The sequence below is a fragment of the Pezoporus occidentalis genome, unplaced genomic scaffold (genome assembly GCF_034315485.1).
Source record: "Pezoporus occidentalis ecotype Australia unplaced genomic scaffold, CSIRO_AGI_Poc_V1 ctg169, whole genome shotgun sequence".
In the NCBI taxonomy this organism is placed as follows: Eukaryota; Metazoa; Chordata; class Aves; order Psittaciformes; family Psittacidae; genus Pezoporus; species Pezoporus occidentalis.
In genome coordinates, this window is record NW_026913521.1 from 117,507 (window position 1) to 131,390 (window position 13,884).

General features: G+C 43.3%; 1 protein-coding gene across 5 annotated transcripts in view; it reads left to right on the plus strand.

Annotated features, from left to right (window-relative positions):
* The window catches only part of SMURF1 (SMAD specific E3 ubiquitin protein ligase 1), a 46,156-nt gene that overhangs the window by 22,887 nt on the left and 9,385 nt on the right, over positions 1-13,884 (plus strand). For 3 of the 5 annotated variants that reach the window (XM_062613555.1, XM_062613550.1, XM_062613551.1), the window contains exons 2-11: positions 4,110-4,148; positions 4,788-4,896; positions 5,483-5,616; positions 5,738-5,803; positions 6,652-6,727; positions 7,062-7,315; positions 8,636-8,720; positions 10,988-11,134; positions 12,557-12,761; positions 12,919-13,022. In XM_062613555.1, the coding sequence (XP_062469539.1) occupies positions 4,110-4,148; positions 4,788-4,896; positions 5,483-5,616; positions 5,738-5,803; positions 6,652-6,727; positions 7,062-7,315; positions 8,636-8,720; positions 10,988-11,134; positions 12,557-12,761; positions 12,919-13,022 (1,219 nt within the window). The remainder of the gene's footprint in view (positions 1-4,109; positions 4,149-4,787; positions 4,897-5,482; positions 5,617-5,737; positions 5,804-6,651; positions 6,728-7,061; positions 7,316-8,635; positions 8,721-10,987; positions 11,135-12,556; positions 12,762-12,918; positions 13,023-13,884) is intronic. The other 2 variants (XM_062613554.1, XM_062613552.1) reach the window with 1 other exon arrangement.

Here is a 13,884-nt window from a genome sequence, read left to right on the forward strand (position 1 = left end):
TCAGAATGGCACAATTTGTGCTGTGGAAACCACCCTCCAAGCTGGGGCTGCCCTGCTGTCCAAGAATAGGTTTGTAAGGGACCTTAAAGCTCATCCAGTTCCAACCCGGTGCCATGGGGAGGGACACCCTCCACTAGAGCAGGTTGCTCCAAGCCCCTGTGTCCAACCTGGCCTTGAACGCTGCCAGGGATGGGGCAGCCTATTCAAATATGAGCTGCTTTGCAGCCTTTTGTATTTGCAGTGATATGCTGTGGCTTTCATTTCATTTTCTGTCAAGATCTTTATCCCTCTCTCCTCCAAAGCCTCATTGTTCTTTGCTCCTTCCTTACATCTTAAAACCCACCAATCTGTGATGCTTTTAATGATTGTGCTACATATCTCTGTGATTAAAGATGGTCGACACAGAAGTAAATGTTAAGTAAAGCCCTTTCTACATCCCCAGCCTGCTGGCCTGTGTTTGTCTTGTGTCAGAAGGCAGAACGAATGTATCCTGGAATCTAGCTGCCTGTTTGCACAAGCACAAATGATTAACCTGGAGTAGCAAAGGGAAGGCCAGAGATGGCTGAAGGGTGGATTTGCTAGCAGCGTTCACTGTGACCTTCCCACCCCTTTCCTAAGGAACATATGGACGTAGTGCTGGTTTGTCTTGTCCTCACAATTAACTTGAGTACTAAATTGAAGGCTGTCATTAGCTCTGATCCTCTCCACGTGTAAAAGTCCTTAATCTGAGCAAGGAGGCTCTTACCTTTAACTTGGAAAGCGTGGATGAGCGCAGTCCCAGGTGCAGATTTGCCTGCTGCTTTGCATTGGGACTGGCTGGGACCTATGCAATATTGCCATCACTTACCTTTTGGTTTTCCTTTCTTCCCTAGGTCTCAAAACACAACCACCTAGTTTTTACACTGCAACAGAAACCAGTTGTAGCATCTTAACCCTGTGGGATGGGGTATGTTGTGTGTGAATAAACCCCGTGTTGATGCAGACAGCAGTGTGAGGACTCCTGCAGACTCACTTTGAGCGCTGACAAGGAGGAGGAACATGCGCATGATGGCTTTGATTTTGTAGGCTAGGTCTGTTTACTTGGAGATGTTAAATGGTTCCCTCTCCGCGCTGTCTTTCTCTGCCTCCCTTCCAAAACTGCTGGTCTTGCTGCAGAGGTAGGTGGTGAAGAAGCACCTTTCTGATGCAACTCTCAAGTGGGTTGTTCAGACCTTGGTGCCACTCCGTGCTTTCCTTACTACACCCGTCTGTAGCTTGTTCCTGCGGCACCTCCTGAACCACAGCAGATGATTCATTCCTGCTTTGGAAGCAGGGTGGACAACCGGGGGCTGGCAGAGGAACCACTCCGCTCACTCAAGTTCCATCTGCATTGAAGACATCCCCAGGGTGAATACTGACTTTGTAGAAGGCTTGTCCTTTCTCTTCCTCCTGCCAAAAATGCTTTCACACTAGCACTTTACCCAGCTGGCTAATTTGGCCTTTGAAATTCCCTCAGTAATGTCAGGTACTTAGAAAAACATTCCCATCCCTTTATAAATATTACAATCTAGATGTAAAGGCATTGTTTCAGTGCTGTTTGGGACCTGTTGTGTGAAGAAGAAAAAGTTCTTCAGTGCTGTGCAGCAATCCAGAGCGGGAGTATAAACAAATACTGTGTCAAGCTCAAACAAGTCGGTTGACTTTGAGAAGGCAGAATGTAAATGCCCAAGTCAGGAGAATTAGTACCTTTGGTAACGTTGCAACGAATGCAGGGAGATTGCTCCTGCTAACAAGCCCCAAACCCTTTCTTGTTGGAAAGAAAGGAAAACGAAAAGAAAAAGCATTTTGGGAAGGAGGCAAAGATGGGGTTTGGTCAAAGCTAAAGCGCGTCTCCGTTTGCCTACAGTTCAGTTCTCCACCGCCTCTGTGCCAGGGGTAGAATTAATAACCTTTAAAGCCTTTGTAGCTCCATCTACCCGAGCTCACAGGTTGCAGGCTGGAAGGAGCAGCACTCACATCCTGCTCGCAGTCTTGCTGGAGTTCTATTGGAGAGAATGTGTTTAAGGAGCACATCTGGCATCGACTCAGCTTTGCAGAGCAAGCAGGGGCTGTCTGCTCCGCCGCTGGCATTGCTCCATATCCGAGCCTCCCATTGCTGACCTTTGTCACCTGTATCTTTACAGGAATTCAGAAGTCTGTGGCTTTTAAGTGATGGAGCCCTTAAAAATACTTGTTTTGCTCTATTGGGTTTAATATGCTAACAGTGGAACAGAGCCAATAGCCCATCTTGGGCAGCCTGATCCGGGAGATTGCTCCATAAAGGTTTATTTCAGCTATTAGCTCTTGCGCCAATATTTTCCTTACAAGAAAGAGTAATGATTTCTCTTTGCAACCTAAAATTGGGGGTTTCACAGGCTGCAACTGGCAAATTGGCAGCCGTACTCATCTGAAAGCCTGTGGCAGAGGGAAGAGAGCTAAATGAAGTCTACAATAATAGCTTTAGAAACTTGAGGCCGCTGAAAAAGAAAGCACACCTGAAATCTAGAATAAAGGTGGTAATTATATAGTCAGACTATATGCAGGTGGTTACAGAGGGAATACTTTTCCAGCTCAATAAGGTATGCTTAAAATTGGGGATAAGGAAGTAAAATGAGTTGTTTGGTTTAAAAACTAAGAAGGAAAGCTCCACCACTCACAAGAACTTCAGCATTCCCTTTGGCTGGTACCAGAACACGCGAGTTCTGGGTTTTACCTATCTTTATTCCCTGTTTTCCTGGTATTTTTTCCCTCTGAAGCAACGGGAAGAGGAAGTTAAAGGTTGCTGTGTCGTGCTTCCATTGAGCGGTGGATGGTGGTTCTGCAATCCTGCTTTGTTTCACGTTGAATTGCCACAGTCCTGCAGACTTCTCCTTCTCAGTCAGTTGTTAAGAGAGAAGCTGTCTGTGGTTGTGCCCTTTTGCCACTGTAAGAAATAAGTGATTTTTAAGCCATTCTAAATATAGGTTCCTGGTGTGGCTGCCTTCATTATTACCAAGACAAAGGGTTTGTGTGTTTATGTCCATGGACTTCTGGGTTACACAGTGGACTTCTTTGGTCTGTTTGCTTGGCACATGAAGGGAGGCAGGTTTTGTTCTGCTGCTTCTGTGAGGGGGGTGGGGATGTTGCTCCGGAGTTCAGAGGTGGAACTCTTGATGTGTAAAAGAAAGAACTTAAAAAGGGGATTTGTTCCCATGTGTTTCCTACTGCATCTTCGCTTTCCCTGCTGCAGAGTTAAGGTGAGACTTGAGTGTAAGTCAGGAGTGAGATGAGATAGAAATGGGATGAGAAGGAGAAATGGACCATACCAGGGGGAATAGCCATTAGAGTATCTTCTGAGCATTCATTCTCATGCTGAAGGATCAGAACTGGGTGGGAAAGAGACTACCTCAAAACCAGTTAGGTCTTTTATAGCCATCTTCCTCTCTTGGCTCCTGGGTTTAGGTAAGTTAGAGCTCTCATCTTTGGCTCTGTAGTTCTTTTCCCTGGCCTGTTAGAAGAGTTGAATGCATACTGAGCAACTCAGATTGTACTGAGCAGTCCTTACTGAAAAGCAAAACTGGACTTATAGCTGGTAATAGACTGAATAGAAATGGAGATTGATGCGAGTGTCCTGATCTGATGTTTGTTTGAACTACTGTGCTATTGAGTAGACTTGGAGAAGGGGAAATAATGTCTCATTTGTGGCCCTTTCAAAGGAAAATCTTGATGCAATTACTTGGTTTTCAATGCACTTTTTCACCTGAGGTCCTGTCACACCACAAAACCTTCCCGTGTTTGCAAACTGCTCACCCTGTGACAGCAACACCACCACCACCAGCCTGGTTTAGCATTTGTGGAATGGCTGTAGGTTTTAATGCAAAGGGACGTTCATGAAATCTTTTGTGTATTGGAACAATAGAACAAAAGCAGCAAAGGCATTTTTCTCTTTATGGAAATCCATATTCCAGTCACAGATAAAGAAAACAATGCTCGCTTTTAATATGTGGGCATTTATTATGGATTATGATCAGGTAGTATTGCAGCTGCTGTGATTGCCTGAAAGGGGTTTTTCATGGGTTTAAGGTTCCTTTATCTTTTCTCTTGTTTTGCAGTATTATGTGCCAAGAACCTTGCAAAGAAAGATTTCTTCAGTAAGTATGCCCCAGTTGTATGACTTTCTGCTCTTGATTAATCAGATTTATTTGTGTATTGTGCATCAGTGTCATGGCTCATCTGTGTATGCCATTTGTTCTGTGGTTCCATTCTTGTGGTAACATTGCATTACTACATATATGTTACCCTGAGTTGTAACTCTAGGGTTAGAAAGACCAAGGGCTCACAGATTTGAGTTGGAAGTCTGGCTGATGAGACCACAGACAAGGTGCTGCTTACAGCTCCTTGTTGGGGGTACCAAGAGCATCCATCTCAGTCATGCTCTATTCATAAAGTGAGTAAAAGATCCTGATGCTGCAGTCTCAGTATTATGCTAAGGACTGAACAAACATGACTGCTTCTCAGTGTGTGTGGGTCACTTAAGCTCTGTTAAATTAAGCACCTTTAACCTCTTGTTTCCTAAAGCATTCACAATTTACAGCAGATACCAGTCTGTATGACACAAGTATGTTCCCTAATTAGGAACTCAGTTCTCTAGTTTGGATTTACTAAAATAGTTCTAGGATAATGGCAGCTTTTCTGTCTTGGGGAGGGGAAGCAGAAGCTCACGGTAACATTATCTTGGAAGAAACAACCCAAAAAGTACTGTGTCTAATAACACCTTTTCCCTTCCACAGGACTTCCTGACCCGTTTGCAAAAGTCGTTGTTGATGGGTCAGGCCAGTGCCATTCAACTGACACTGTGAAGAACACATTGGACCCCAAATGGAACCAGCATTACGATCTGTGAGTTATTTCTAAGGTCATAAATAAACAATATTCCAGAGATCTATCTAGTAATTGGAATGCAGGGGTTGGCACTGCAGCTTCGTCTTGCATTAGCAATGGAGTCACAATGGCTGAGGACTGATTTCTTGCAACAAGAAGTTGCCTGTTACTAAAGGAGAGCTGCTTTGCTTTTAGGTGTTTGAATGGAGAAATCCTTGTGCGTTGGGTACACAGCACAGCTGCATAGAGTAAGCTCTACTGGAGCGGTGCAGTCCAGCTTGTACAAAAGATTGCCCCTTTTGTAGTGATTTATATTCTCCAAATTATTAGAAACAGGGATTGTAAAGTTTGGTACATTAATCAGCTTGTTGCATAGCTTTTAATGAGGCTGGCTGTAGTTAACTTCATGCTGCAGCAATATCAGTTTAACATGCTGGGTGAAATCCTAGTGCAGTAATTCATTAATAACACCATTTCAGTCTCAAGTACTTCTGTATTTATCATAAAGCAGCATGACCAATGTACTGAAATGTATCAGAATTTGTACCGAATAAAGCATAAATTGCTTAGAGGAAACTTGCTCTTCTGATATGTATTTTCCTAGGTATGTTGGGAAGACAGATTCCATAACCATCAGTGTATGGAACCATAAAAAAATCCACAAGAAACAGGGAGCTGGCTTCCTGGGGTGCGTCCGACTCCTCTCCAATGCCATCAGCAGGCTAAAAGATACTGGATGTAAGAACAATTCCTACCTGGTGCAATCAGGAACCTTCCGTGCCTTGTATCTGAGTAATGAATAGTATTCCCACCCGTCCCTCCCTGGTGTTTTGTTGATCTTTCCAATTCTCATTTGCAGACCAGCGTTTGGATCTATGCAAACTAAATCCCACAGATACTGATGCTGTACGAGGCCAAATAGTGGGTAAGGATCCTCTCAGCTAAACTTTTCATCTTCGTGGGTAAATATACTATACAGACAAGTGCTCTATTAAAAAGGAGACCTGTATATTATTGCTCTGTGCCTTTTCTGTATTGTTTCTTCTGACTTCAATGGGATTCAATTCCATAACCTGAAAATTGGCATTGTGCTCCTATGTAAGAGTTTGTTTTCTCTCAATTGAAACAATATTAAAGAGGGAATGCATCCGGTAAGGTTTCTTGTGCCGCTCTGGAAGGGTAAATGTTACCATGAAACTCATTGCCTTTGGACCAAGGTGACAGGCAAAGAGAATCTTATGCGGAAAAGAGGATCTGGAGGAGTTAAAAGCAATATTGCAAATTGCTGGTTTAATACCCTTGAGTCCTGTACCCCACTGCCAAGTTTCAACAAGGCACTGCTAGTTTTACAGCTCATTCACCCCATCTTAACCCCATTCTGATGGCAAAACCACCAAACCCGAGCTTTTCATTTCAGTGTAGTTGGCAACCCCTAAATTCTCACTGTAATGATGACATCTAGTGGTGAGTAATTTCTTGCCAGCTTACCTTGCTGGAGCCTCATGAAACACAGATGTAGATGTAGACGTGTTTGGTATTTACAACATAGACTCAGCTTAAGTTTTGAGGGGTTGATGCCTCTGGTTTCTCTTCTTCCTTTTTAAAACGTCAGTAATGCCTTAGGGTTATAGAAGCAGTTTTGGTAAAGGGTGTGCTCTCAGCTTCCCTTTCTATTTCACCCTGTATAAATATGGGTTGTTTGTCTTTACGTTCTTTTGAAAGGAACAGTTGTTCTTTCATGTTTAACTCGTGTTTGTTTGCTTTTTATTGCAGTCAGTTTACAGACGCGGGACAGAATAGGCACAGGAGGTTCTGTAGTAGACTGTAGAGGGCTTTTGGAGAATGAAGGGTAAGGATTGTTTTCGTTACACTTCATTATTAAAATGGTGTCTATGTGGAAAGAAGAATTAATGCTAGAACATGAAAATATCAGTATAACTAATATATTGGCTGGGGATGTGTATCAGGTAATAAGGTGGATACTGACTTGAAGAGAATAAGCTAAACTGGGTAGGACTTGCTCCTTTAGTTAACAGCGATTCTTGCACTTGCATGAGAAATACGGGGTATAAAAACATGAAGAAAGTGTCGTGGCGTGGGTTAAAAGTTGCAGTAATAGAGAGGGAGTGAAAGAGAAACAGTTCTTTCTGCATTCACTTCTCTTGTGATGGAAACTCTTGAAGTTTCCCCATTTTCAGAACGGTTTATGAAGATTCCGGACCGGGAAGGCCGCTGAGCTGTTTCATGGAGGAACCAGCACCATACACAGACACTACGGGGGCCGCTGGAGGAGGCAACTGTCGCTTCACAGAGTCCCCCAGTCAAGATCAGAGGCTTCAGGCACAGCGGCTTCGCGCTCCTGAAGTCAGAGGTCATGCACAGACACCTCAGAACAGACCACATGGGCACCAGTCGCCTGACCTCCCCGAAGGCTACGGTGAGAGCTCTCCAGCACTACAACATTGAAGTTTTCAGCTTATAAAACCCTTCAGAGACAGAAAAATCACCCGTTTCCTGTCTAGATGTGGTTTACCTGTTAGAACACGCAGCATCCACGTGCATCTCCTGGCCTGCAGTTTGGATAAGGAACTGAGCAGAGCAGATGGGAGTTTGAGATTGGCTAATTAGCAGTTGGCTATGCCAGGATACACTGAGGGGTTGATGGTAAATTAAACATGAGGTTGTGGTATGATGCTGTTACAGAGAAATCACTGCTAATCTTGGCTTTGTATCTAGGGAGAACGAATGGAAAGAGCTCTTTAAAGTAGAGCAGGAATGCTATTTTTTCCTTCCCCCTTGGCATGTTGTGTAGGTTTGAGCCCACATTTGAGAAAAGATCAGGAAAATAGAAAAGCAACAAAGAAGGCAGTAGTACAGAAGATTAGGGAGGATAAGATTAAGGAGAATTTAAATCTCAGTAAAGAGCACAGCAAATCTATGAGTAAAGAAATCTAGTTTGGGGGCTTGGGTTGTCTTAAAACCTAAAAGTAAAAATAGAAGCTAAGGCACATGGATTTGAGAGCTTCAAAAAGGATGCTGAAATGTGTAATTAAAGTATATTTGGGAAGGACAAACCAGTCCATGCTGCAAGAGATCAGGTGGATGGCTCACGTACCTGCTCCTGGATCTGACAGAAAGAGAATATTCTAATGGCTTTCAACAGACTGTTTGTTTACTTGGAGCACTGTGTGCAGTTCTGGTGTCCTCAACATAAAAAGGACATGGAACTGTTGGAACAAATCCAGAGGAGGCCACGAGGATGATCAGGGGACTGGAGCACCTCCTGTATGGAGACAGGCTGAGAGAGTTGGGGCTGTTCAGCCTGGAGAAGAGAAGGCTGCGTGGAGACCTCATAGCAGCCTGCCAGTATCTGAAGGGGGGGCTATAGGGATGCTGGGGAGGGACTCTTCATTAGGGACTGCAGTGATAGGACAAGGGGTAACGGGTTCAAACTGAAACAGGGGAAGTTTAGATTGGATATAAGGAGGAAGTTCTTTACTGTTAGGGTGCTGAGGCACTGGAATGGGTTGCCCAGGGAAGTTGTGAATGCTCCAGCCCTTGAGGTGTTCAAGGCCAGGTTGGACAGAGCCTTGGGTGAGATGGTTTAGTGTGAGGTGTCCCTGCCCATGGCAGGGGGGTTGGAACTGGATAATCTTAAGGTCCTTTCCACCCTAAACTATTCTATGATTCTGTGATTCTATTTTGGGTGTTTTCTCCAGCTGTTTAAGTTAGAATAATCTTTCTTCCTTTCCTATAGAACAAAGAACAACGGTACAGGGCCAGGTTTATTTTTTGCACACACAGACTGGAGTTAGCACATGGCATGACCCAAGGATACCAAGGTATGTATCTGTAGTTACAAAGTCAGGGGGGTTGGAGTGTGTGTGTGGCAGTAAGCTGAATCTTTAAGAGCAAAAACCTGTGAAATGGCCTGTCTGAACTCAAAGGGAGACCTAGGAGCAGAGGAATAATTTGGGGTCTTTCTAGTTACCTTTGCACCAAGGGAAGGGTTTGAAAACATGAATTATCTACTTGTGAATCATGTAAAGCAAAAGGGCAAAAAATATGTAGCCTTTTAGGATTCCTATTTGACAAAGTCTTCCTGCTACCTTCATCTGACTTTGTATTTTGGTAAAGCTACAGACTTTTGAATCTTACATTGTTTAAATGAAAACAGTTCAGACTGCAAATAGAAGAAGAAAGTGACCATTTTCATCAAGCCATTGTTTCTTGAGTATTGAGTGTGTAACTTTTGCTCTCATAATGCTCATTTATCTTTAACTGAAGCAGAGATCACATGCCATCTTTGAACCTGAAGTGGTGTTGAGGGGTTTTATGCCTTAGACCAATGATGTGCAGCTAGAGAATGTAAATACTCCACGTGATTAATTTAGTAAAGCCTCTTTAAACCTTAACCTGCAGCTAATCCAGGTCTTTGTGACTAAGGCCTGGCTCTCAGCTGCTCTGAATCTGGGCACCTGCAAGCCAGATCTGAGAGTGAAACACAGTTGTGACTCTTGAGCTGCTGCATTGCTTGGATAATACATGAATGTGATGCAGGATATTAGAAAAATGATATAAAGTAGTGCAGGCAAAAGTGTTGATAAAACCACAGTATATGAGAGGATATTAAAAATGAAGTTGAGAGAGAAAATAGCGTGATGTTAGATTAGCTGGTATCATTGGAAGCAGAAATGACAGTGCTCATTCGTTCATGTCACTCATGTCATCAGGCTTGCGTGCCCAAAGCCTTGTCTCTTCTCTGGGTGAGGCTGATAGGTGTTGCTGCTTCTCTCTATTGCTGCTTCTCTCAAGCCTTAGAGCCAGGTTTTCAGGACCAGCAATGTAAGTGGCCACAACAGTACCTTGTGAGTCACAGTCACACCTCTTCTAGTTTAAGGTGGCTTTCATACCACCGACTTGCAGTGCAAAAACCTTGGCATTTAGCACAGATGTAGGTTAAAACTTGGTGTAATCAGTTCTCTACAGCACGTTCAGATGCACAGCTGACTGAAACAAATGGTCACAACCATAATCTTCTTTAAGGAGCCTAACAAAGGCTTGTCTGTCTGCCTCTCTATCCCTTGCTGGCGTATACTCACTGTGACACTAATGAAGCCTTTGGTGTACAAAGTGTTTCTACCTTTCTAAAACCTCTCAGTTTACTCATTTATACTGATGTTGCATGGTTGGATTTAGGGAAGGAAGCACATCAATTGATGTCTTCAGCCCTGGATAATAGATGAATCCATGCCAGCTGTCTAGAGAATGCTTGACTTAACAATAGCTTTTCTGTCTAAAAATAATCTTCAGGTTTCCTTCCTTCCTTTTCTTGCCCCTCGTAGTGTTTTCCTCTGTTAGGTGGCTGAGGCTTTAAGTGTTTTCCATTTGCTTGGTGTAAATACATCCTATGTATTGAATTCAAACACTGCCTGGAAGTGAGTGACTGCCTTTAGCAGTACTTAGAATGATACCCGTAATTTAGCTAGGATGAAAGGGCTGAATGTGTTGGTAAAGCCTCACTCTCAATGATTTACCAGTCAAATAGTTAGGATCTAACCTTGTCTAATTAAAGAGGTAGGGTTTGGTTTCTGTTTTTAGGTGATCTTGGTATTTGGCTGCCTTAGCCTCTTAAGTGGGTGTCTGGAGGCAGTGCTTGGTGCAGAGGCCTTTGGTTAAGAGATGGTTTTGTGCACATGGATCACGTTAGTGTTAATGGAAGCTTTCCTGTGGAAACTTTGCTATGGAAAAAATCTCTCTTTCTCCTTTTACAGCCCTCAGAAGCCCTGTCATCCCCTAAGTGATGATGTTGCACATTGAAGTTGCTTTTAAGCTGTATGGCTTTCTGACTTTCAAAGCCTTTCAGAGACGGAAGGTGTTTTGCTGATGTACCCTTTTATCCGTGTGCCATGCATACAGAGGGACTTGCACTGCTTAGATTGAGGCTTGTAAAAAGACAGCATTAAAATGGCTATCCTGTCCTTCCAAAGACTTTCAGGGCCTTGAATCACTGAGCACCAAATTCATTCCCCCTCCTTTCCCCTGACTGTAAATTGCTTTCATCTTAACTTCGGAAGTGCTATAACATTTTGTTTGCTTTTCTCCTTAGAGACCTTAACAGTGTGAATTGTGATGAACTGGGACCTTTGCCTCCAGGCTGGGAAGTTAGAAGTACGGTTTCAGGAAGAATATATTTTGTAGATCATAACAACAGAACCACACAGTTCACAGATCCACGACTACATCACATCATGAAGTAAGAACCTCGCCTGATAAACCGTTCATGTCAAGTCTGGATCCTTAAACCTTTTGTCCAATTTTAACTGCAGTCTGGGAATCATGAGGGGGTGAAAAACTGCATGATAATGATACTGGGGAACAGATGCAGCCAATGCTCTAATCAGGGTCTGAGCATTACTTCTCAGTGCTGGCTTTATCTAAGCTTTCAGGTTAGATATAAGGAAGAAGTTCTTTATTGTGAGGGTGGTGAGGCACTGGAACAGATTGCCCTAAGAAGTGGAAAGCTCTTCATCCCTGCAGTGTTCAAGGCCAGGTTGGACAGAGCCTTGGGCGACATGGCCTAGTGTGAACTGGGTTGGAACTGGATGATCTTAAGGTCCTTTCCAACCCAAACCATTCCATGATTCTATGGGACTCTCCAAAATGTATTTATTGTGCTTTGCAGCCCTCAGCTTTAAGGGAGGGTTTCCTTATTTCAGCACAACACTGATCTCTTTAAGCTCCTTTGACAAAATTACCCTAAGCTCTGCTGAAGTGAATATGCAGCTCTGGAAATACTGAGGTGTGGGACAGAGGTTCTGCCCACAGCCTGTCTGGATTAGCAGTTCTAGTTCTGTGCTAGCTACACTAGATCTCAGCTGGCTTCATGCTCCCTTGAGCTCCAGACAACAGGACTATAAAGCCAGCTGGAGTCTGGTTGCCTGGTGCTGTTCACAGCCAGTTTGGGTTTAGCAGGATTTAATAAGCTCAGTGTCTGCATCATGCAGAGGCAGCTGCAATGTTACAAGAGCTGACCCTGGAAGCAGCCTGGCAGTGCTTGTGGTGCCCAAGATCAGACTCTTTGCTGGATCTGAGGTGTCTGTGTTTAAAGCGAGCTAGGGAACACCTGTATCTATAACTGCTCTGCACCCAAATAAAGCACTGAGGGATAAGTACAGTTGAATGTATGAAGCTGCAACTATTTGGGGCAGTCTTTCTCTTTTAATAACCACAAGTGCAATACTTTTACTGTATCGAGCATCCTCAGCTTTATTTTGCATGGAGCTGGATTAAAACCCACTGGGGTTGTTATTGATAAGTCCATTTATAAAGCTGTTGTTTGTTCCATTAGAGGCCTCTTTTCCTGTTACACCCTTGAATGTTGTCTCCATACAGGAGCAATACCACACAAACTTCTTAATCACTGCTCAGTCAGCATGCAGTGACCATGCTCCACAGCCTTCCACAATGTATTGCCATATAACAACTGAACTGATGTATTCCTTACATCCCTGAATGCAGGGCAATGATGCTATAGAGTTACCCAGCTGAATACACATTTCTTTCCAGCTTCCTTTTAGAGAAGCTTAATCAGTTCTTCCATCATTGTTTTACATTATAGTGTAAAACAATGCAGTTGTTTTATTGTGCTTCTGGAATATTTCTTTTTCTTTCAAAGCCATCAATGCCAGCTAAAAGAGCCCAGCCAGCAGCCTCTGACAGCTCCAAATGAGGGATCACTAGAAGACGGAGAGGAGTTGCCTGCACAGAGATATGAAAGAGACTTGGTACAGAAGTTGAAAGTTCTTAGACATGAGCTCTCTCTTCAGCAACCACAGGCTGGTCACTGTCGCATCGAAGTATCCAGAGAGGAGATATTTGAGGTATTTCATTGACTTTTTTACTCCTAACAGCAGCTTTTGGCACACAAGAGTGAAGTAAAACTGATCTTTGATTACAGTAAGTGTGCTTCACAAGAGAGGTAGGGGATATCACTACCAGGTGGTGCAGACTTGTCACTGCCATTTGTTTCACATATAGGAATCCTACCGTCAGATAATGAAGATGAGGCCAAAGGACTTGAAAAAGAGGCTTATGGTGAAATTCCGAGGGGAGGAAGGCCTGGATTATGGAGGAGTAGCAAGGTGAGAGACAGGGGGTTGTCTGATGCTTTTGAACTGTAGGATTGTCCTTAAAGAGACCTGTGGCTGATAGCTTTCCCTTTCAAATTGTCTGTTTGCTGTATATGTAAGTTATTTGTGATCTAGTTTATAGGTAGTGATTGTAGCTTCAATCTTCATACCATGGTAGATGGGAAAGTAGAAGCATGTGATTCAACAGTTGTCCCACAGCACTCCTGGTGTAAAAGACTGGTACAAAAATGACTTTGTATTTGGGAATGTCTCTGGAATTAAAGCAAGATCGAGGTGTTTGTTTCCGCTCTTCTCTATGGGTACTCAGTTTTCATCACCATTACCCAGTGAATGCAAAAGGATTGTTTAGGACAGGGTATTCATCTTACAGAGAAAGGGCTGATCCCAGTCACATTCTGATCTGTTGGAGCAGGAGTGGAGATGAACCAATCCTAAACAATGGCTAAAACTTTAGAGAGGACTTGCCTCCCTCTTAAAAATAGTCATTTCCTTTGGGTTGCTTCAGATGAGCTCTGGAGCTGGTTGTAGCATCACCAAAGTGCTCATCTTTGCATGCTGGTGTTTAGACGCATTGTTTCACTTCACTTGGAAATAGCATTTGCATTAAAATAGCTTTTCTAAAGACCTCCAATGATTAAGTTGATTTAAACAATAAATTTTGCTTCATATTTCTTGATACTGTGCAGGCTGCAGAGGAGCAGATCACTCAGTCACCAAGTACCTGAACTATGTACAAAGTCAAGATGCTTTTAGAAGTGGGTCTTGTTCAGGCTTGGCTTGTTGATGGTGTTAACAACTTGCTATAGCTTCTCTAACTGATGTTAATTCCTTCAGTACTTCTAAACTAAAACAA